This window comes from Trachinotus anak, unplaced genomic scaffold (assembly GCF_046630095.1).
Source record: "Trachinotus anak isolate AG129_WGS33_773 ecotype Australia unplaced genomic scaffold, CSIRO_AGI_Tana_v1 ptg000019l, whole genome shotgun sequence".
NCBI lineage: Eukaryota > Metazoa > Chordata > Actinopteri > Carangiformes > Carangidae > Trachinotus > Trachinotus anak.
Genome location: NW_027273870.1, coordinates 3,007,960 through 3,032,178, shown reverse-complemented (window position 1 = coordinate 3,032,178; position 24,219 = coordinate 3,007,960). Strand labels below are relative to the sequence as shown.

Below are 24,219 nucleotides of genomic sequence, written 5' to 3'. Positions count from 1 at the left end.
ACTGGGTCCAACACAGCCACAGAAGCTCTCACAGCAACTTCCCCTTCCTTTTCTTCTCACGTCTTTAAAGGTCATAGCTCCTCCTCCTCTGAATGACCTGAAACTGAAAAACAAACGTAAATAAATTATTGAGTCCAACCACAACAACAGTCTCACAGCTACTTCTCCTTCCCTTTCCTCTCATTCTTTCAAAGGTCGCAGTTCCTGCTCCTCTGATTGACCGGAAATCTACAAGTCAAGAAAATTCAGGGAAATGTCAATATCAGAATTGGATTGAAGCACCTTGCGTTTGAGTACCATCCCCCACCCTTCCAAAAACAGCATTTAAAAAACCCACAAACCACAAATTGAAATAGCAAGGTGGACTGATGCAATGAAGTAGAACACACTTGATAAAGTTAGACAAGCCTGAGATGTTTCCTCCAAAGCAGTTTATATGAGGATGAATTTAAGATAATCTATAAAATAATATAAACTTGTTGAACATATGATAAAATTTTATAACTTATCCAGCCTGTATGTACCCTGTGTAGGGGAAGTAATGTAAGAACTGAGAGGGTAATAGCGCCCCACAGCTGACATTTGGTAAGCCCTGATGCAACACCTGGTCTGTACATTACATGTCATTATGTGCACCATGAGAAAAATGTAGCCATGTCATTGTCTCCTCAGAGTTGGAGATGTCAGTCAAAAATGCATGAATACAAAGCACTAGATCGTGACGGGCAAACTTCTGCCTAGGATGCACAGTCCTCTGGTTACATCATTAATATGAAATATTTAGAAAAGGAAATTGTGCATCTGAATCAAGATCTGTGTCAACATCTTCATTTGGGATATCAGGTTTTTTTTTTTTTTTTTTTCCCCTTTTTTTCATGTGAGTGACTGTGGTACTTCATGAAAAATTGACTAAAAAAAAAATTCTTCTGACAAAAGAAAATTCCTGGATACACTAAAATATTTCTTGGCCCACTTTCCATTTTATTATCTCAACTATACCTCTGCATTGTCATCTAAGACCAGGTTTGTCTTGGCGGTCAAGCCTGCAAGAACAAATGATGTATAAAAATCTTTCAGCCTCATTATAATTGATGGGCAAATGGATTTTTATAGAAAACAGATGATAAGACTCGCATCATAACACAATTCTTCCTCTGAAGAACATTAGTGCAATGAGTCCCTTCACCAAGGCTGCTGTAAACAGTTACTGCACATTACTTCTACTCCGTAATGAAGTTTCATGTATGAAATTTAGAGTGTACTCTTTCCCAGCAAATGAGAGTAAACCTAAGGATGACTGTCAAAGGGAAAGCATAGCCAAAAACAACAAACACTACATCTGATTAAGTATTTGGGCATTAATCATTTATTAAAAAACAAGAGGAGTTTGGTGAGAAGAAAAATCTGGTGCAAACAAAAAACAGATTACTATTGGATAGCACAGACTTACCATCTGTAGCTTTAAGATTCACTTCAACATGATTCAGGGCCAATTCTTCTCTTTCTTACATGGCCCTTTAGCTTAAGAGGCTGCATCTGTACAAGGGCCAAAGCTACAATGGAAATTAAGCAAAAAATGTAAAATTGTCAGGTTGTCTGTGTCTACAGGCCTTCATAATCATAAACCGTCTTTCACAAATTCTTTTAACCGTTCCATAATGTCTTACTTTCAGTGCATCATGGCAGGCAAGAGGTGGAGAGGCTTACGTCCTGCCAATGTTTAGCAGCACCTGGAATAGGTTGGATGTTTTCATGGATCCATATTTTTCATGCACTTGCTTTCTCCATCTCATCATTTTACTGTTGTTACTTCTGTCAAGTCTATACCTACAGCTACGACATCTGCATGCCTGTCTGTTCTGGAGGAGGGACCTCTCCTTTCTTTTCTTCCTTTTCTCTTTGTTCGAGTTAAAAAAAACAATGACTTGACTTGAAATTTACCTGACTCACATCAAAATCCTTTCTGTGTCAAGATTTGCTTGACAACATTGTATACTGAACATGTTTTTTATTTTTGGTTATCCTGCTGATGATACAGTGATGACACACTGGCAGTCACAAGAGAGAAACAAGGGGAATGACTTCCCTGACTCATGCTCTGCCCATTGACTTCCTATAGGCGGAGCACAGTTGACTGTGTTTTCTTTATTTGCTCAGGCAGTGGCTGTGAGCAGATATCCCACACAATTTACAGACTGCACATGGGCAGTAAGATCCTGAGGATGCAGTACTAGATCACACAGATCAACAGGGCATTTTAAACGTTTATTTCCTCTCCGCATCCCTGAACTCATCAGGACCACCACACCTCCTCCAGAGCCAATAAAAAGATTAAATTTTTCATAACCAAATTTTTAGCTTTCCTTCGCGGGATAATTAAACTAATTACAAAATCAGTGCACCAGTCGGGCAAAGAGCATTATTTTGGGAAGTCATCAGTTCATGCATTCATAAACAGATAATTCCATTTTCCTGTTAGTAGCATTATTGTAGTATTTTTGCATGCTTGCTAACATCAAACAGTAAACTTAATCAAAGATTAAAATAAGCAGAGCTGTAGCTAAAATGGAGCTGTTGATGCATGTCATTACTCACAGAGAACATAGTGTACAGGCTTTAGAAATCACTTTTCATGTTATAAAGGATCATAAGCAGCCTTTGGTGGTGCGCTTGGGGAGCCATGCAATCGCACCTTTCTTTCTTGCATTTCCTCGACCACCTCATTATACATTCCTCACATCAACACATCTCACAATTATGCCTCTAGTTATGAAATGACCAAAAAAATCTGTCAGCCATTCATGGGAATAGAGCAACCTACTGTATCTGATCTCCACCTTTCCACCATCACTCCGTCTCTTTCCATTTCATCTCCTCTCTCCTCCTTTCTCCTCTCATGTGTAGCGATGAACCAAACCATTCAAACCAAAGTGCATGGAGGAAATGAGAGAATATTAGGTCCATCCTCCTCTGGCTTTGACAGTGCTTGTCATTCATTCAAATACACACTTTCATCACACGCTGACAATACCGGCCTCTGCTTTTGTGTGTGTGTATAGTGGTGTCATAGATAAGGAGAGGTTTGTCAGGGCAGCTAAGTGAATGCTGCCACTTGACAATGCTACATGATGAGTCAACCACTGTCACACTGTCATTCAAGTAAAGGGACAACATGTCTTTTTTATCAATAATGTCTCTTTTACAGTGTATATCTTCCAAGTTGTCCTCACACAGGAGCAGTGAAATCATCAAATCACCAGGGGCCTCATTTATAACCACTGTGTATGTACAAAACAGGGCCTGAAATAAGCGTACGTACAGTGGCCCTGAGAGCTCAATGAACTGCAACTTAAGAAAACATATGCAAACAGACAAAATACAGAAAAATTCAGAAACCATTTTTATCAGTTTAACAACACATGAGCTGCAAATGCACACAACACAACCAAACAGACAAGAAATTGAATTGTTTCCAGTGGACACAAAAAAGTAATGACCCAGCTGAGACACACTTGCACGGATGATTGATTGATAAATAGATAGATATTCCTGATATCTATCCCGATAGAAAACCATGATATTAGGCATGAATATACTGAGTCATTTTCACCTCAACCACGTTAACTTTAAAATTTGGAGTTAACTACAGTGTTTATTGTGTTGTTTAGATATTCAGTGTGTGATTTCATCAGTTATGTACCTGTCTATAGCCTGTAGACGCTTAACAAATACCCAGAGGTGAGCCTCAGTGTCTCTGTGCCTCCACTGGTCAGTCCATATTCTGACGCTGTGCAACAAAGCATTCAAGGCACCGACCTCCATGTCTGATCACTTTGTTTGAGCTTGGATATTGTCAGGCTTGCAGTTTTGTCATTGTAGGGGTAAGGCCATTTGGCCTTTGGTATCGCAAAAGTTTTTAGGGCACAAAAGCCACATGCTGGGGCACAAGGGCCCCAGATAAATAACTTGACTGACTGATAAGAAAGAAAAAAACATTGCCAAATGAAGAAAATATCTACAGACTATGCCCAAGCCTTTTGCATTTTTTGTCAATGATGAATTATGCTAAATAATACCAGATGCCCCAAACTGTGTTTTATAAATACAATATGCTGTAATGGAACTACCTGAAGTAAAATACATGTATAAGTATATATGTGTTTCCACATCATACATTTTATCAGCGGTTTACAATTTTGTCTTGTCATTGAGTGATTTTCTCCTTCTTTCTGTGTAACAAAGTGAATGTTCATTCTTAAATCATACCTGCTTAGTATTTACTTATTTATTATTCATAATAGTAAGGTCTAATGATTCTTACTCTATTCTACAGAAATTCTGATCAGTCAGGCATAGGTGTGGTTTAACATAGTAAGAGCCACTTAAAGACTGCATGGGCTGAAACACTCCTGTTCTTCAATACAATAATCCACTAGGTGTTTACAATCCGGTAGGTAAACTAATTAAAATATGCAATAATTAAGATTAGTGCATATGATAAAATAGTAACATTATAATGTACTACGCTTATATCCAGTCTTGTTTGAAAAAATGTCTCTAAATTTAGCGAGAAATGGACTAAGTTGGCAACACTGCAGGTTGTAAACAGCCCACTAATAGAAACTGTCCCAATTCATTTTGAAACGGCCAATGGCGAAACTCAAACTCAGTCATGTGGCATTTGGCTGAGCAATGGTGGAAATATGATCACTCAGTAATGATCAATTAGTCAGTCAGTCACTCACTCATGCACAAAGATTTGCCCCGCTGTTGCGGTCCAGCCATTTTTTCCCCCCTTGTTTATCTTGGAAGAAGACCATTCACTCTCTCTATTGTTGGTCATACATTATATACTATATCTTCCTCCATGACCTGGCTGTGATGCTCTTCATTCTTCGAGCCCCTGGTCTGGTCAATCTTCTTCAGATTTACTTTCGTGCTCAGAATTGATTTCCACATTATCTTTCTTTTCTGACATGTCCTTCTCATCCACTTCACTAGCTGCCTCAATCTCTTGTATTATTCACTGTGAACTGGAAAAAGCTGGATTCCACTGGCAACGTGTAAATGTGAAGATGGTGCTGGTGGCTCCTCCGATCAGTCAAAAGAGTGTAGAGATTAGTTTAGGTTTCATTACATTGCTTTTTTTTTTTTTTAACCATAACCACTCTGTTATCTCCACCTTTTGTTAAGTGTATGTTTTATCTTAAAAGTAATAATAGGAATTTTCCATAAATACAAATTTGTCTGTCATTTAGATACACTGTATAGTATATTTTAAGGTTAAAGCCTCTGACAAAACACACACCCTTAAATATAACAAATATGAATACTAACAGTATTTGCTAGTAGTATTGTCTGCCTCCACCTGGAGGTTTGGTTGCAGGGCTACCTGGATGTTCCACAAACACTCTGTCTTGTTCACATGGTCTTAAAAATAGGAAATAAGTAACATCTACCAACATTAACATAGAAGAATATTAACATAGGAGAATAATCGGAAAATAGGAAGGAAGATGTGAGCTAATGAGCCATCCCATGTTTTTCAAGCTAAAGTCTCACTAGTTACAAGTTCCTCACTACAAACCATTCTGCCACTCAAGTGGCTTTTCAGAAAAAGATTTGCTTCAGGAGGTTCACATATCATTACATAAATCATTATAGCTTCATTGTCCACCTAGCTGACTAAGGAATTAGGCTGCGGCTCGCAAAATAAGTTGAGTCTCATTTGTTGGAGCTCATATGATAGATGAGCTCTCAATGCATTTTGCAGCAAAAACCTTTAAGATATTACAAATGGATGCAGGGTTTATTATCCAATTTGTCAACTCACTGGTTTTAAAATTTTCAAGATTTAATGCGCAAATTAGTGCCCATGAACACAATTAGTGTTCTCTGTGTTCCTGTTGTTGCAAGGGTTTAGAAAAAAATCACTTTTGGTCAAGACTAATAAGGACAACTGGTCATTGGAGCACTAAGTGACCCCAGTGAAAAGCTATCTAAACTTAGAGAAATTACATTTCTGCGAGTACATTCTGTCACTCAGGATGAAATAAATGACGTAGCTGCACATTCTAACACATTTTTTCACATGTGCATCTCAAAAACAAAAGATAACACATTCTTCTTCTTCTCTACACATTCTACTCAAAACTGTTTTCAATGGCTGCACCTAAAAATTGATAAAGAGACAACAATTGGCAAAGCGCAGGATCTTGATATGTATGAATAGTTGGAAGAGTATAAAATAAAGTGATGTGAAATTAAGTGTGGACAGTTGCTGAACACAGTGAAGGCCTGCAGTAAAGGAGAGGAATACAGCTTGCTGTTATAAAGTTATTCCATTACTGTCAAGAGGCGTGTTAGTTGATGGACACATTTGAAATGACAATGAAATAAAGTGCTGGTCTTTGAGTGCTTCGCACTGCATCCTAATGCATTTGAATGTGTGTCCTTACAGGAATTCATGTTACAGAAGAATAAGGAGAGGACAGAGAGATAAGAAGTAAGAGAATTAGAAAACATGCTAAATCAACATACGATCGATTCATTTAGTTCCCTCCTCTGAATGAAAACGTAATACATACGTAATGCATTATATATAATATCAAATGGTAGAGGAACAATAAAAGGCAAGGAGAAATGAGCAAAGAAAATAATGTCAGTGTTAATGTTACTACACATATCATATACAGTAAAAACACTAATAGAATGGCAAACATGAAATGATCTAAGCAGTTTTGATTTGGTTTCAAATTTGCTCAGATATCCTCCTTGTAATTTTAGATTTAATGAGTGCGTGAAGGAATGAGTGACAGAGGACAGATCGAGTCAGTAGCAGCCTAAAGGTCCAGCAACCCAGGACTGATATCCAAATTTGTAAATACAATGAAAATATTTTCAGTAAAAACTAGCTCTATTAAATATTAAGAATGTTTTCTTTTCTGCAGTCTTATTGGATAAGTACACCTCTAAAGCAAAACAGCAAAACAAACAAATCAAAAATGAACTTGGAATTCAACAGTGAAGACTCTAGAGATTCTCTTTAAAAACAATATTATTTTATTTTGTATTTTATTGGTATTGTTATATACATGGCATAATTTGTGCTTTTTTTAATTATCAAGAATAAAACCATAAGGGAACACATCAGAAAATTAAACTTTAAACCAGGACTGAATTGTTCTTTTTTTCAGCTGGATATACTGAGAGTTCTACAAAACCAGGAGAAAGGGGGAGAAAAAGACAGAAAACTAAACAGATAGATAGGTAGATTGATAAATAGATACTTTGTCCAGAGACACTTGCAGATGGTCCACTGTGGGTAGTGTGAACGTTCAGATTGTGATGTGCTTTTACCAACAGCAGCAAAGGCACCTGTGTATCGCTTTGTTTTAAAAAAGAAAGTACGCCTCAGGGCCTTAATACAGCTGAGTCCATACACATAGAACCAAATGCATCCATAATTTCTTTCATGGAGATTTCTGTCACACAAATTCACTGATTTCCTATGAATTCCAGCCATTGAAGAGATTGGGTGCTGGGGGGGGGGGGGGGGGGGGGGGGGTCTATAGTCCTTTTGTCCAACTTCAGTGGTTACATGGGCAACAATGGAGATACCTAGAGGGGTGGATTGAGAGACTCAACCTGTCTGATGTTAACCTGAGTGGGCTTTGTTATTTGACTTCCGTGCTTGTCATGGATTGGCCATAACAAATACCATGTTTGAGCATAGGGTGGTTCATGAATGTACCTCGTACCAGAATACCTGGTACCATAGGTGTAAGACTGATGGCCGATATTGTGCCATGTTCAAAGCTTCTATTGTGGAGACCCCCTGCTCAGACTTGTGGTCAGATAGGTGCCTGTCATGCTGGAAACCTCATGTACCCACTGGTGGAGAGCGGTGATGGAGGCCATCAAGCTGAAGGAGGCCTATAGGGCATGGCTGGCCTGGCGATCTTCTCAAGCAGCAGATGTGTATCAGATGGTCAGGTTGACTTTGGCTGCTGCAGTCACTGATGCAAAAACTGGATGTCACAGGAGTTCAGGGAGGCTGTGGAGAAGAACTTTCAGTTTGGCCCAAGGATGTTCTGGCAAAAAATCAGATGACTGGCAATGGGAAAGCAGGGCTTTGCCCAACCTTCAGCAATGGAGGAGAACTGCTGACTCTGACTGGGGATATGGTCAGGCAGTGGAAAGAAAACTCCTTGAGGAACCTGACCAACATGTCCTCTAAGAAGCATACAGAGTTTGAAGACTAGGGGGGAAACCTCAATGATGTCTCTAGCAGAACTCCCTCAGGTAGTCAAGTAATTCTTCAATGGCAGGACACCAGATGTGGATGAGATTCAGCCTAAGATGCAGACGGCTCTGGACATTATTGGGCTGTCTTGTCTAACAGGCCTTTTAATGTCGCATGGAGGTTGGGCACAGTGCCTGTCGACCAGGAGACTTGGGTGGTGGTTTCCATATTCAAAAAGGGGGTTTGGACAGTGCACACTAATTGTTTGGGTATCATACTGCTTAACCTCTAAATCTTATTCCAGGATTCTGGAAAGGAGGCTCTGACTAATTGTTGTACCTCCACTGGTGAAGAGCAGTGGACTAACTCTTCACCTTTACAAGGTTATTGTAGGTGTCATGGAAGTTTTCCCATTGAGTGTTTTGTGGACTTGGAGAAGGCTTATGACCATGTCCCCCAGGGGGTCTTGTGGGGAGCACTATAGGAGTTTATGGGGTAACAGGGCTGTTATTACAAGCCATCCTGTCCTTAGAATTGGAGTGAGAGTCGTGTCCATGTTCTCAGCAGGAGGTCAAGCACATTTCCTCTTGGTGTTGGCCTCCACCAAGGTTGTCCCATGTCACCATTCCTATTTGTGATTTTCATGGACAGGATCTCAAGAAGCGGGAGGAGTGTGCCTGGTTTGAGGAAAAGCTTCTCTGCCTTTTGCAAATGATGTGGTTCTTTTTTATTAATCACAACATGACTTACAGCATGTACTGGGACAGTTAGCAGTTGAGAGTGAAGTGGCTGGGATGAGAGTCAGCAATTCATATCTGAGGCCATGTTTGTCTGCAAGAAAATGGAGGATTGCTCCTCAGGTGAAGGAGTTTAAATATCTGTGTTTTGTTCATGTGTGAGAGTACCATGGAGCATGAGACTGAAAGGCAGTTTGGTGCACCAGACTATTGTGGTGAAGATGGCGCTGAACCTGAAGGCAAAGCTTTCGATTTACCAGTCAGTCTATGTTCCAACCCTCACCTATGTCATAAGCTTTAAGTAGTAACCCAAAGAATGAGATTGTGAATGTGAGTGGCTGAAATGTGCTTCCTCTGTAAGGTTGCGGGGCTCCCCCTTAAATAGGGTAAGGAGCTCAGACATCCAGAGGAAGCTAGGAGTAGAGCCACTGCTTCCTCATGGAGCCAAATGCGGCAGTTCAGGCATTCACGGGCGCCTTCCACTGGAGGATTTCCGGGCACATCCCACTGGCAAGAGACACTGAGGTAGACCCAGAATACGCTAGAGAAACCATACATCTCATCTGGACTGGGAATACCTTGGGATCTCCCAAGACGAGCTGGAAAATGTTGCTGGGGAGAAGGATGTCAGGACTACCTTGTTGAACCTGCTGCCATTGCAGCTGGACTACAGATAAGTGGCAGAAAATGGATTGATGGATATATAAAGAACTAACTTCCAATGAATATGGACCCTTCTTGACTTTTCTTACTTACACTGATGAACTTTTGGAAGGGGGCATAATGTAAGAGTGACAGGACATTCTTCCTGATATTTGATTTGATGATGGCCAAAGGAGATTATAGTGTGATAATATAACAAAAAAGATGTAGAAACAACATCAAGATGTGTCATTTGTTGAGTGGTGGTTAAGAGAAGATGCATACGACATTTAGCAATTTAACTGCAGTAAAGAAAAGAGAATGGTGAGGATACAGAGCAAGGAGTCATGAGAGGTAAAAATACTGCAGTGAAGACAAGCTGTAGAAGGAACAAAAAGGAGCGTGAAAACAAAGAAACATGTCTCAATGACAGAAAAAAAGACATGACTGAGAGGGAAGCGCAACATTTGGCAAGAAGAGCAAAAAAGTCATGCAAGAGGAAAAAAAAAAAGTCTGACAGACAAGGAAGACAGGATGAAGATGTGTAATACTCCATAACAAGACCAAAATTGGTCTGGCCATTGGCTAACTGCTGCCTCTGCATGACTGGAGGTTTGGCCCCACATCACAAAATGGTCTGTCTGCCTTAGCATCCGCCTGAGCCTTAATTTAACTGAAGACTTAGACTCACTTTCCTCTTCTTTTTTATTATTCTATTTGTCTCTGTACTGTGGAAACCAAAATATGTAGCAACAGACAGTGTGTGGGGAAACTCCTGTATCTGATACAAGTGTGGTGGTTTTTAAAAAAGCAGACAGACCAGTATTTTTTTAACCTGACCAGTGGAAGAAAGTGGATAGGCAGAGTGATATTTTCTTTTTTTACCAGTCCAGTGCAAGTTGGTGCATAGACAGAAAAAAATAACTAGAGCATGGAGAAGAGATAACAGATTGGAGAGGCAACATATGGAAAGATAAAAGATTACAGAGACATTGACGGAAAAAAAGAATCATTACAACCAGATAACAAGTAAAATATTCTGAAGGAAAAAGAACTAAAAGAAAACAAGTTGTGAAAATCAGAAAATATAAGGAGGAAGAAGCTGGTGAATGCAAAGCTGAAGCACAATTATTTGTATTAGTTATCCTTTGAAAAGTGGAATCATCGAACAGAGTCACTATCAGGTGCAGATTCATGTGGAAAGGTCAAATGTCAACATTTGGGTTGAAAGACTAAAGAGGGAGAAGGGGGAAGGCCTTTCTGGTATAGATTGGTCCGTTAGCTAGCCTTAGCTTCCCACTAGACTAAACCATTGTCTGATTTATCATTAGCTACCTGCAGGGCAAAGTCCACACTGATGTCTGTTAGCCAACAGATAGGTAAACTCAGAGTCCTTGTCCATGTCGGTGACTTTGCAGTCCATCACCATATCTGCTTATCCAAACAAAAACAGGAGCATGTTTTCTTGGACATTTTGGTCAAACAGTGAACACACGGCTCACTTTGTTTGTAAGAGAGTTTGCTGTCCTCAGGCAACCTCCAAATGCAATCCTTGTGACTTTCAGAAACCGTCATGGCAGCAATTCAACGATGGCAAAGACAGCCAATGACAGCCCTGGAGAAAGACTGTCCATCCATGGCCGTAAATGGTCTTAGCATCAAAACCAAAACCTAACCTTGCTGGCTTTTGCTTCCTGCCAAGTCATCCATTACCTTGACTAGCATTAGCTACTGACCAATCCATATTAATTTGGTCGGTGAGCTGGCTTGTCACCAAGCTCTAGTCCATGTTGATTCAGTCCTTTAGCTGGCATTAGCTTCACACCAAGCCACAGTCCATGTTTATTTGGTCTGTTAGCAAGCATTAACTTCCTGCCAAGCCATAATCCATATTATTCGGTTGGTTAACGGACATGAACTTCTTGCCATGCTACAATCCTTGTTGATCCATCTGGTCTGTTAGCTGGCATTAGCTTCCCACCAAGCCGTAATCTACGATGAATCAGTCTGTTGGCGAGCATTAGCTTCAAACTCTAATAGTCCATATGTCCCAGGTGTCTGTCATCCTCCTACTTTCAGCTCCAGAGACAAAAGTTACTAGTGGTTTGGCAGGTAGAGCCTTTCTCAGCTGGGGACAGGTAGAGCTTGCCATTAGCACAGGCACACAGCTCGTACACAGTCTGTTTAGTGTAGGTGGTACCTGCAGGCGCCCCCTCCAAGGGGTCCACAGCACTGCCGAGGGGAATGTTGCCCAGCCTTATAGTGTTGGCGTCTAGAAAGATCTGTGAACATGAAAGAGAAATGATTTAGAAAACATGCAAGCAACAATGAAGAACAATGATTAAGAACAAAAGAAACACAATAACACAGTAAAATACATAAAACATAAAAACAGACATGGAGAAGTTGATGTTACAGCTGTTGGGGACTGAGCTCACGCAGACCGTCTTGCCCAGGATAATGAACAGAATAATAGAAGGGGAGAATGTTATGTTTTCAATAAAAAAAGAAAAGAGACTGGGGTTGTGAATGCGGAGAAAGAGAGAACACATTGCCGTAGGGGATGTGACTATACTCTGTGGTTGACTGGAGTTGTCATCAAGAAATATCTATGGAGACAGAGGGGGAATTTTTTATTTAGAAAGGGTCTCTTTTGATGAAGAGTCAGAGTGGGAGTGAATGAGGCAGAGGGCAAGATAGGTGAAGAGAAAAGCAAGGGAATCAGTAGGAGAGGACAGAGGGGAAGATGAAGAGACAGAGAAAGGGAGATGCAAAGAAAGAAAAAAGACACTGCAAACAAAGCAAACTTTTATACCAGTTGTTAAGATCTGTCAAAGAGATTACTCAATACATTTTAAAAAGTTGTTTAAATTATTTTGGATAATTTCCTAGAAATAAGTGGCTATCAAATAAAAAGCCAGACGAAGACATTGTCCTCCAGATAAAATCAAACAGCTTATTTTTGTCGAGATAAAACAAGTGTCAGGATAAAAATACTTAATTTATCACGCTTCTTTAATTCGTCTGCACAGACAAGTAAAGTTATCTTCTTGATCATTTTGCAGCATTAGACTTTAACATGACTGCAGTTTTCACAGACTTGGTGTCAAAATAACTTGAAAACAGGTCTTCTTAAACGATTTCCAATGCAACTAAACCTTCTGGGGACTTGGAGGATTTTCAGTCAGTTTGGGCTGGAGGGTGGGTCAAGGGGTTTGGTCTTTATAGGAGGAGAATGGATCTGACAGATCGTGGGCCCAGTCAAGTTTGTTTTTAATTACTGAGAGAAAACACCTGCAATGCACAAACAAACAACAAGGTCACTTACAAAAGAAGAGACAAAGAGCGACACTCACCCTAACTTTGCAAGAATAAAGACAGATTACCACTCTGAGCAGACAAAGGGGTAAACTTTACTGGGGTCTTAGGTCTTGAGGGGCCCTGATTCGCAATTACTCGAAATGATAAGGGCATTAATGTACCTTATATTGAAGCCCTGTGTTAAAGAGGGTCCTGTGTTTTACCACACTTACAATTACCACTAGTTAACTGATATTGCAAATGTGGGGCTGAGTAATATCCCAGCATATTAGTACTGGTTGGTGTCTGAGACTAGGCAAAATATATTAAAGTTGGCATGTGTTGTGTTATAGTAGTGTGTGTAGGGCTTTATTATTATTTTAGTTTATTTTATAATTATTTTAGTCACTGTTTCTAGCTTCTCAAATCTCAGGATTGGGTTATGTTATTTATCTGATAGTAAATTGAATATCTTTGAAATGTGTACTGTAGGTCCGTCAAAACATTACATTTCAAGATGTCTGCTTTGCTTGTGCGACATTGTAATGAACATTTTTCACTATTTTATAGACAGAATGATGATCTGCTGTTTAATCAATAATAGAAGTAACCATTAGAGGCAGAGACCTGGCCAAAATGACAGATTATAAGGTGTTTAACCCATAGCTGGTTAGATAAAAAAAAAAAAAACAGTGAGTGGGAGGAGCAGGTGGTCAGTGTGGGGAAGAGAAAATGAAATAGAAGAGGAAAGATACAGACAGAGACCCATAGACACAGAAGTGACATTCTTGTTCCTCTTGCACCTTTCTTTCCCTTTCCCTCTCACCTGCAATCATCCCCAAACATCTTCAGATTTACACAAGCCGAGTTTCCATTGAGATTCATTACACAATCTCGGTTTCTATTGACTGATTTGTCTGTTTCTTTATTTACTCATCAATGTTCAAGGAAACTCTGCTCTCCTGCTTTTCTCTCTCTCACATAAACTCACTACAAGGATACAAACGTCTGCTGAGATTACGTCCAGCCACCCCAAGGCTGGACGTAATCTCAGCAGACGTTTGTATCCTTGCTATTCATGTTCTTCATTTTAGAAATGAGTAGAGGGGAAGTGAAAATGTGTGTGGAAAATAGCTATGAGTGCAAAAACACACAGGGAAAAGAGAGGAAGAGAGAGAAATGAGAGAAAGATGACAGACAAAAATGTCAAATTAGAAGTGGCTGGAAGAATATGGGAGGACAAAAAGAGGGGGAGAGAAGATGAGTGGAAGAAAAAAAGAGAAGAGAGCAATGAGGGATTCAGATACCCCAACAGTGAGGAACCAATTAGTATAACTAATGATTTCACATTGGCTGACAGGGCACATCTAAATCTGTATAAACAACACACACACACACACACACACACACACACACACAGTCTCTGCATGATGGAACAGAGCAGAGGTGCTACTCTTGTAGCCTTTAGATGTAGCTAAGCTAAGCTTCTGTGTAGCTAAAAGCAGTTTATCTTAGTCATTAACCTGGAGATAGATAGGTCCAGAGGCCCTCTCAACTTTTCTTCTTTAGTTTTTAGGTTTTTAGGTCCTTTACTATTACTTTCAAGGGCCTTTCAATGTTTTAAATATATCAATGGTATGACCTTTAGTTGATAAATTAATTGGCTATAATATAATTTTGACAATAAGAAAAAGGTTAATTCCACATGTGTCTTGCCCCGACTGAAGATATGCTGATTTGTCCCATACAAAAGAAGAGGTTGACAAAGGGGGTGATAGCGGGTGCTATTCCTTTGTTTGAATTTTGGTATCTTCATATGCCACCCAGAGGATATTGAAATAACCCAACTTCCCTTTGGAAATGAATTCTTTTGTTCTTTAAGACATGTTACCTAATTTTTATTGGTGGTACATACTACAACCACAGTGGTCACCTCATATCTTGATCATTTGGGTATTTTCATCCAAGGGACTGACAAAACTACTGGTGTGTTTGAGCAGGAGCAAGAAATTATTTATGTAAAATGAAAGTTTATTTGGAAATCTTCACGAAATGCGGGTCCACATTTCCAACAGCTGACATGGTGAGTGCAATGAAAACCTAGCACAACCAATAATTAATCTGGCCACAAATATGTATGACAAGAAGATCCAAGTTGAAAAATACTGTAATTTTCCTTTAGGCCAATTAGTCATATATTTGTTGCCCAAACCTTTTACCCTACTATTTACAATTTAATGATTCCCCAAAAGAAGAACACAAAAAAGATGGTAAATCCCCCTAGAAAACTGTAGCTGTTCACTGATAAGTAGTCTAGATATAAACAAGCTCCCTTCTTGTGTACATAAAATATATTATCTAGATAACAGTCGTTTTCCCACACAAGATTCAGTAAAAGGGTTTTGTTTTAGTCTTCAGTTATTCCCCTCATCTCCCCACTAAAAAAGAGGCAGCAGAGAGAGTCTTTTTGAAGCTACTGTGTACAGCCATCTCATTAGCCCGTCATGCCCATTGGTTTTAATGAGACATAGTAACAATGACAATAAGACACTTTAAGAGCTAGTGAAAAACGTATATGTGCACATCTCTCCCTGTGTGCCGGGCAAAGGAAAATACCACACTACATCTCTAAATGTCAAGGTATCCCTTTAACAGGTCCCTGGTGCACACCTGTCATCTTCCCTTTGGCTCCCCAATAAAAGCTGCCAAGGCTCAGTTATAGCCTTACAGAGGAAAGGACTCAGTCACGGTTGGCAACATAACCCAAATCTAATTCGAACAGCCTGCTTGCCATAGCAATGAAAACCTAAAATGAACTTGGGCTCGGCAATGGGATGGGAGAATGAGGAGAGATGTGTCTGCGCATATGGAAATGCCAATGAAATTACTGGTTTCTCTTCCATAACATTGGAAACATCATGGCAACAAACTGAGGGAAGAGGAACACAGGAGGGAGAGAAGGAAACAGAGAAAAGATGGTGGAGGAGACAAACAAAAGAGGAGTGAGAGAATGGTGTTCATGAGATTGGAAAGAGGAAATGGGAATTAGTAGGTAAAAATGATAACTTACAAAGAGGGATGGAGTGAGGGAGAGATCGATAGAAATGAGGTGAGAGGTGAGAGGAAGGCGGATGGAAAGACTGAGATAAAAATGGATGGCTGCTAGGTAGCAGATAATAAGGACAGCAGAGGAGTGGTCGTGGATGGACAGATGGATGGATGGAAAGAGGGAAGGGAAGTAGAGGAAGGGGAGTGGAAGTCATTTGTTGTAGCTTAAGGTTGGATTAGCGCTGACATTCATCCCAAATGAAAGTGTCTGTAAGTATTAGGTTGGCCTGTTGTTAGCTATGTGAGGGTCTGTACACGTGATTGTGTGTGTGTTCGAGACAGAGTAAAGGCATGTGTCTGTGAATATGGCAGCATCTATGAGAAGGTATGAAGGAATGCTTTTATACATGAAGGCGTTGCTTCTACACGTATTTAGTGACACATGTATGTTAAGCACGCAGGTATGTTGAGCAGTTGTCTGATATCAATGGTTATGATAAACTTAACTCTGCGCTTCAATCATCCATCAAAGCCATAACAACAAAGACTTAATAAATAATTTAACTGATAAATATATTCACTGATACCAGAAACCTGGTTTTCACATACATTTCGATTATTGGCAATTAATTAATAAAAAAGTAAATCTGTGTATTTTAGAGGAACTAGGAAATTGAGCTGTGTTTTCAGCCTTAAAAGACATTTTAGCACCTGAGTATGTTTGCCTACCCTATAAGGTAGATTGTGGTCATGTACATTTAAAAAGCTACAGGGGGGGCAAAATAATAGGAAAACCTTATAAAAACACTCCACACTATGGCCTCATAAATGATCATAGAGCTGAAACTAAACCTGTGTGATGTAGTCCCACTGCAGTCTGGCTATTGCATTACAGGGGTTCATGTTATTTTGTCCACTCCCTGCATACTTACCATATACTTTGTAATGAAGAGATGTGTGTTCTGTCTTATATGGATTTGCATAAATGTACTGTCTATGTGGGTGGCTGGGTGTGTGCATACAGTATGAATTCATGCGTGTGTGTCTAAGCCCATCTCTCTCCGACATCAGTTTAGCAAGCACGTGGCTGAAGAAGATGGGAAACATGCGGGAAGCAGCAATTATGGAGGGTCAAAACATTTTTCATGGATGATTTCCTCTGGCACAGCTGAGGAACAGGCGAAAGAGGGTGGGAGGCGAATGAGCTGTGAGAGAGGAGGGGGAAGGCGGTGATGAAAGGATGAGCTTTTCCTGGAATGAAAGGCGGAGGAAGTGGAGGGAGAAAGACAGCAGAGGAGATATGAGGGTTAAAGTGTCTTTGGGAGGAGATCAGGGCCAGAACAAGTGTTGGAGAGTGTTGAGGAGTGAGTTTAGGAGGAGAAAGGAGTGTGTGAATGGGTTTAGAAGCAGGAGGAAAGAGTCTAGGGGGTCTAGGAGGACAAGAGCGTAAGAGAGGTGAGTATGAAAGATAAGACTCACGATATTTACTGATGCTGTAAATCTTTTTACACGTGTGTCTCTTACCTTATCTAACTTATCTGTCTGATCAACTGTCCAATTCACATCATGACCACATCTTTGTGAAGTGAATATGACTTACTTTTTCTTTTATGTTTTGTGTGAGTGGGGGTGGAAGCAATACCCAACAGTGCATGAATACAGTATGCATAAAACAATAAAAGGTGTAATTATCTGAGGCGGCTTTCTCGCAGAAATATAATGCTCTTAAAGTGACAGTCACAATCTCAGACATGGTGAAACCACATTTGGGTGAGTTTGTTATGACTGCCTGGATGGCAGGAGTTTGGGCTTGCAGAGGTTTAAATCATGCTGGCAGTGTCAACTTTAAAGTCTTTGACTGAGAGGATGGAGAAGTTGGAGGGAGAGAGGTGTGACAGAGGCCGAGAGGACAATAGCAGAAACACACACAGTTCAACCTCTATGCTCACCTAGCCTCAGTTCACCTTGCCTCCCATCTTCCTTTTCTTTCTCTCTCTTGCTCCCCCTGAACTTGCACACACTCCAACAACACAAATAGGTGGGAGGTTGTGAAGCTATCTGAGTGCATTACACAGACCATTAGGCTTGTTGAATGGACAGACGCTGAAATGGGAGCTGACAATGGACTAAATGACAGAGGCTGGAGAGAGACTGAGAGTGTAGTAACCCAGATGTAGCTGGGACATAAAGCAATATCAGTCTGTTCTATTGTACTACACACACACACACAGACACAAAACTGCAGACGCAGACAAATGCATTCCCGCAAACAGACACAGATAGACGGGAATAGAGACTGTAAAGACTCACTTATGCTCAATATTAGATACATATACGATATAGACGGCGTCTTCTGTCTGTACTCTGTGTTCATTTCATCTGTATTTGGCACATTTTCTGAAAGCTTATAGACCTTATGGAGCGAAAAGAGTGGAGTGATACCACCAGATATCTTTGGGGCAGCGTAGCTAACAGTTTAAGTGAGCTACAACACAACACAGAAATTTAAAAAAAAATTTGAGGGGAGTTTATGCTATGTATTTCATGCCTCCACTTTTGCCTCTTTAGAGGTAAATTATATTATCACCATGGTTGTTGTTGTCAGAAACCTTTGATCTATGTTGTCCTCTCGTGAATGTGTTGCTTCACATCAATGCCAACGTAAAGGAAGCATGGAAGTGACAGTTACATCGTTTGAAAGGGAGGTATCTATTATCGTACGTAAAGGGGGCATAAATAAACCTGAGGAGCAACACACACAACAACACACAGGCAGTCAAGAATATCAGGAACACAAACACAAGCTGTAACAGACGATAACAAGAGACAGGCAAGCAGAAAAAAGTCCCACACTCAGAAACAGAGTTTCATTAGACAGAATCACATTTATGACAATCACCTTGGGCAGTGTAAAGTCCAGGCTAATGAATTTTCTGATGTTAATCACACCTTTTGAAAAACATCCACTTCTCCCAGCTATTAGCAGGTATCTGTTAACCTATCATCTCTCTCTGTGGGGGCTGTGACATTGTGAGTTTATTCTGTGTGTGCACATCTGTGCAGAAACATACATGTGTATGTGCATTTTCAGGTGTTTGAGTCAGTATGCATATGCATGTGGTTGGATGCGAGCATGTGTGTGTGTGTGTGTGTGTGTGTGTGTGTGTGTGTGTGTGTCCTGTAAATGAAGGTGAGTCTGTATATTTGCGTTTGTACCTGTTTGTTTTGTGAGTGCTTATTTTGTGCTACATATTGTGTATAAGTGCACATTTATATATTATATGTGGAGTCTTCCACAGGATCAGTGTGTACGACAGGGAATTGCCCCCTGCCAGCATTTTAATTCACTCACTATTCTGCCTTACCCGCAGGTAAAACAACAAGCAGCAGAAAAAAAATAAAAACCCTAGTCCCAGTGTACCAGCCCAATAACACCTCCAGGCTACAGTGTCTTAATAAACCCCAGCATTGTGTCAACAAACAATAAAACTCCATGGTAACCCAACTTTGTTAAAAAGTTTCTGCTAACCTCATTTTACCTCACTGCAGTCTGTTTTTGTGAACACACAGAAGCACTCGTGGCATGTGGGGCATTCAAATTTGGCATGTTAGAGGATTTGATTCACTATGGTTTATTTTCTGTTGTAACTCAGGAATAATGCTGACTTCAATCTTGTATCATCCTTCTATGATACAAGCGCATCATAGACCTACATGTCAGCTTCCAAACCCCCACTATTGTGAGGTGATGGTGTGTCTTTGTTTCCTGTTTCTGAGGTGAGAAAATACCTTGACCTCTATAACCTGAAACTGAAAAACAAATGGTATTATTAATAAAAGCATTTTCTGGTGGACCATAGCTGGAGACACCTCCCCCTCAGATGAGTAGCCAAAAAAAATAAAACTCAGAAAATACGCTGGAAGACACAGTAGTCGACACTTATGGCACTATTAATGCTTTGTTCCACTTCCTATTGATAGAAGTGGTTTCAAATGATGTATCCTCTATGTTGATTAAATACAAGATACTGGAAATTATCTCATCCTTCTAGAGGCTATTTTTGCTATCCTTTTACAAATAACTATTACTTATTTTTAAATAATTAAATAGGGCTTTATTGTTAAGATTTTATATTTTATATTTTTGATATATCAGGGGAGAAAACAGCAAAAATGAGCATGCATAATGTAGTTTAGAGGGTGTCCTGAGTTGCTGAGTTGTGTTAGTGTGATGCTGACAATGTTTGCGATCTGCATGTAAGCAGTGCTCACAAACTGATCATTTGAGAATGAGCCTCCTTGTTAACTGGAACACCATGAACCGTGTCCTTGAAACTCAACTGAACTGAATTGAATGACGCCCTGTAACTGCAGGGGCAAGTCACCATAAAATCTGTGTTGCATTTTGAGAAAAGAACACATATGATAAAAATTTATAATGTTCCACAAAGCAAGGTTTTTGACTGGACGCAGAGCTGTCAGGACTGCATTTTGCCACCACTTACTACTAGAAATTCCACTATTCTCCTGTGATTTACATTCACATGCAGGAGCTTCCCAATATAACCACAAAACACTGCTTTTGGAACTTATGTGCCCTACTCGAGGGCACTGAGACAGTATTTGCTGAGCATGTTGCAGTATAAGCCCCTGGAGAGTATTTCTGTGGTGTCCACATCTTAACAAACAGCAAATAAACATCAAAATGTAACCATTTTGCACACTAATTGGTCCTTGAGCGTACCCCACTGCACTGGACCTCTTCCACTTGAATGCAAATGTAGCCCATCTGACACTATGTCTTATATATATATATATGGATTAAGCAAGAGAATATTTGATTTCTAATCCTATGAAAAAGACCCTGTTTAATATTAAGGATATATTCCAACAGAGCCATCAGTGGAAATGAAACTTTCATGACTTTACTTAGCCAACTTGCAAACCCTTTAAAACCAATTTATCTGAATTCCTAGGACTGACAACTGGCATCGATAGAAACATGACTGATTTTTCAGCAAATGCATGTTCCATGCTTCAGTTTGTTGGAAGGTCTATTCTGAAGAGGAGCTGTCTTTTAAAATAAATGGCGAGAGAGGCAAAACAACTTCTCTCCTTTAAAGAAAGAGGATAAAAATGAAGCACAATGCACAAAATCTGCTGAAAAGAGCTGTGGATGCATAAAGTGCATATTACAAGGCAAGTAGAGGAAGGACAGACTGATTAAAAGGTAAAGTAAAAATAATCAACAGAGACGAGTACAGAGGCGGTGACAGAGTGCTGAAACTTGAAGGGGGAAGAAAATGGATGGACAAGCAAGAAAGATAAAGTGAATTAACGTAGAAAGAGAGATGAACGGAGAGAGAGAGAGAGAGAGAGAGAGAGGGTGTTGATAAAAAAAAAAAAAAGCAGGCAGGACTACAGGAATCCTGAGAGGATCTGTCAACTCTCATTGGCTTTGATTTTAATGGAAGCCAGCGCTCCCCTACCTCTAACCCATTTGGCCCTAATTCCAGCACTGCTTTCCAAACTTTTTAAACTTTAATGGCCCCTTCTTAAGTGCCAGCTGCTGACAACATTGATTTGGCTTTAAGCCTCGCTGTCCTGCACGCCTTTATTTTCCCCTGCAAAATCGACAGAAACATCTATTTTCTGCCATCCTCCTGTGCCTCCTATTCATCCAATCCTCCTTCTATCCTCCCTTCATCTGATCTCCTTTGTTCATTTGATGGTGTCAACAGTCGGGGAAAGCTCATATGAGAACGGATGAAAATGAGTGATATTTGGATAAACTGTTCATTTTGGGGATGTATGTAGGTATTTTTTATTAAACAGACTGGGTTGGCTCAGAGAAATGAGATACTACCTCTGCGGACTGAGGGAGAGATGGTTTTGGTGATAAACTACATGCAGAGGCAATGGCATGGTTTTGTGGTGTTGCTGCCCAAAGTAATACACCAAGAATATGTAAGAGAGGTCACAAGGGAGGGAGCAGTACTATGTCATCTACAAGTTGCTCATTGTTGGCTAGACCGCAACAGTGGGAGTAGACACCAAACGCAAACTGACTGACTGAGTGATAAAGTTGAGTGTCGAGCTACACCATTGGTCAGTCAAATGCCACGTGGCTGAGTCGTGCATTGGTCAGCCAGTGGAATGTTGGAGTTTCCCCATTGGCTAGATTTTATTAGGTGGGTGTGCAGTCTGCAGTGTTGCCAATTTAGCGCATATGTCAGTAGATTTAGACTTTTTTTTTTTTCAAAAAAGTTTTTGGACAAACCTTAGCAACCTTCCATAGAAGAGAGTTGCCAGTAATGTCCTGTGAATGAGATGCACGTCTCTGCATCAACTCTGTTTAGTGAGTGTGCGTTCTGTCACTTCTAAGTTTCTCTCTGGGCGATCATTTTACATCACCAATCACAGCACAGTCTTTGTTGTTAATCTATGCGTATGGTGATTTTGCAAGAAGACGTTAAGGATATAATATCAGGATTTTAGCAGAGCAAAGCACCGAAAGGAAGAAAATGTTCTGCAAACAGGCAAAAAGAGAAGCAGATTTCATCTTGATCCCCTAATCCTGTGGCCCCGGGATCAGCACCTTGGACTGCAGCCACGACAGACATTAAAAATGAATTAATGGATCTGTTCAGGTAAGAAGGATGCGCTAGACTGTAGGCTGATCAGTCAACAGTTTTAAATCTTAATCAGCTAAAAATATACTGCAGTTATTTTAGATGGAGAGGAGATGCTGCTGGAAAATCAAATCACAAAATAAAAAAATAAAAAAAACAAACCATATCATATTTGGAAATATGCACACAGCTCTTTATGGTTTATCTATCTGTTATTCATATTGTTGTGCATAATAAACTGTGAAGTGAAATGTGGTGTGAAAATTACTAGAATGTGATTCATGCAGATCTGAACAAAAAGTAAACTGTACTGTGGGCTCATGTCCCTAGCGTTCCAAGTCACAGTGAACAAATCTTTCTGTCTGGCATGCCGAGGTGGAGGGTGATAACTGCAGGAGTTTATGTGACATGCAAAATCTTTCTTGAACTGTCTGTAATGAACCACTGGCCTTTTACATCAAGCAGTGAAAAATATAAAAATTCTTAATAATTTTCATAAGTGTCAGAAAATTTGCTGTGGAATTGGAACTGTCACCTCGGCAGCAATCAAATGTGTCTCTAAGCTCAAGGATGAGGCATGTCCTCATATAAAAAGGACCTTCATAAAATAGATTGCCTGATGAGGAGACTGTGCTGGACACTGCGTCATTGGGCATTAATGTCATAAAATGGTTTAGAGGTATATTGTGCTCTCTAGAGAAAAAAGGGGCTAAGGGGCATGTAGTAATAAGGAAGGAAAAAAGAAATATTGCTGAAACATAGTGGTGATTCTATCTGTCTTTCTCTGCCTCTCTGTCATATCTTTGAAGATGTCAAGGATGACAATTCGATTTTCAAATGGCTGAATTGTATATTTGTACAGACCATAATGATCTGCACCTGAAGGCTGAAAGGTCAAAATGCAAGCATGAACATAATATATGAATAGTTTTTTGTGTGGTCACAGCATCTCTTTGGTAGTTTGGATTTCGGCTATACAGTTTACTCATGAATAAGGGTATGAATAAGAATGGTAACAAGGGAAACAGAAAGGGACAGAAAAACGAATACTAAGCATAAAAAGTAAAAAGTTTTGTGTTTGAGTGTGCTTTGTGCAGATAGAAGTGAAGGACGACAGTTTCTGAACTAGAACAGAATAGAGAAGATATTATGGTTGAATTGGATTTTTTTGATAAATAGACTCATTAAAGCAAAAGCTGCACATACTCTGAATAGAGCCATCATCAGCAGCAATGATTAAATTTTGAAAACTTATTTGTTAAATCATACTAAGTGGTGCCAAGCAAAATAAATTGACAGTATTCTTGTTTGGGGTCTGAAAGGGTTAGGGTTGGTTTTTATGGTTGGTGCCGATTGACAGAGCTCTCACTCCTTGTTTTGAAGAAAGTTTCAGATCTTCATCAAATTTGAAAGTTAGCATTTTACTAATTTCTGAAATGTGACAAAAGTAGATAGAGCATTTGTTTCTGTGAGTCAGCCTGTCCACCTGTCTTTTAGTTGAATCTGTGGGGAATCGCATGTTTCTTTAGCTCTCCTTTACAGGGAGGGCAGAGGTCAGGGTCAACTCTGAGGTGAAAGAGCTTCACAATTAATAACAAATAATACATTAATTAAT

The 24,219-nt window shown here is 39.9% G+C and overlaps 1 protein-coding gene across 1 annotated transcript in view; it reads right to left on the bottom strand.

The window, feature by feature from the left end:
* Nucleotides 1-7,548: 7,548 nt before the first annotated feature.
* Nucleotides 7,549-24,219, bottom strand: part of LOC139636208 (zeta-sarcoglycan-like) — a 313,032-nt gene continuing 296,361 nt past the window's right edge. The window contains exon 8 of the mRNA XM_071504046.1: nt 7,549-11,906. Within this exon, the coding sequence (XP_071360147.1) occupies nt 11,700-11,906 (207 nt within the window). The 3' untranslated portion in view covers nt 7,549-11,699. The remainder of the gene's footprint in view (nt 11,907-24,219) is intronic.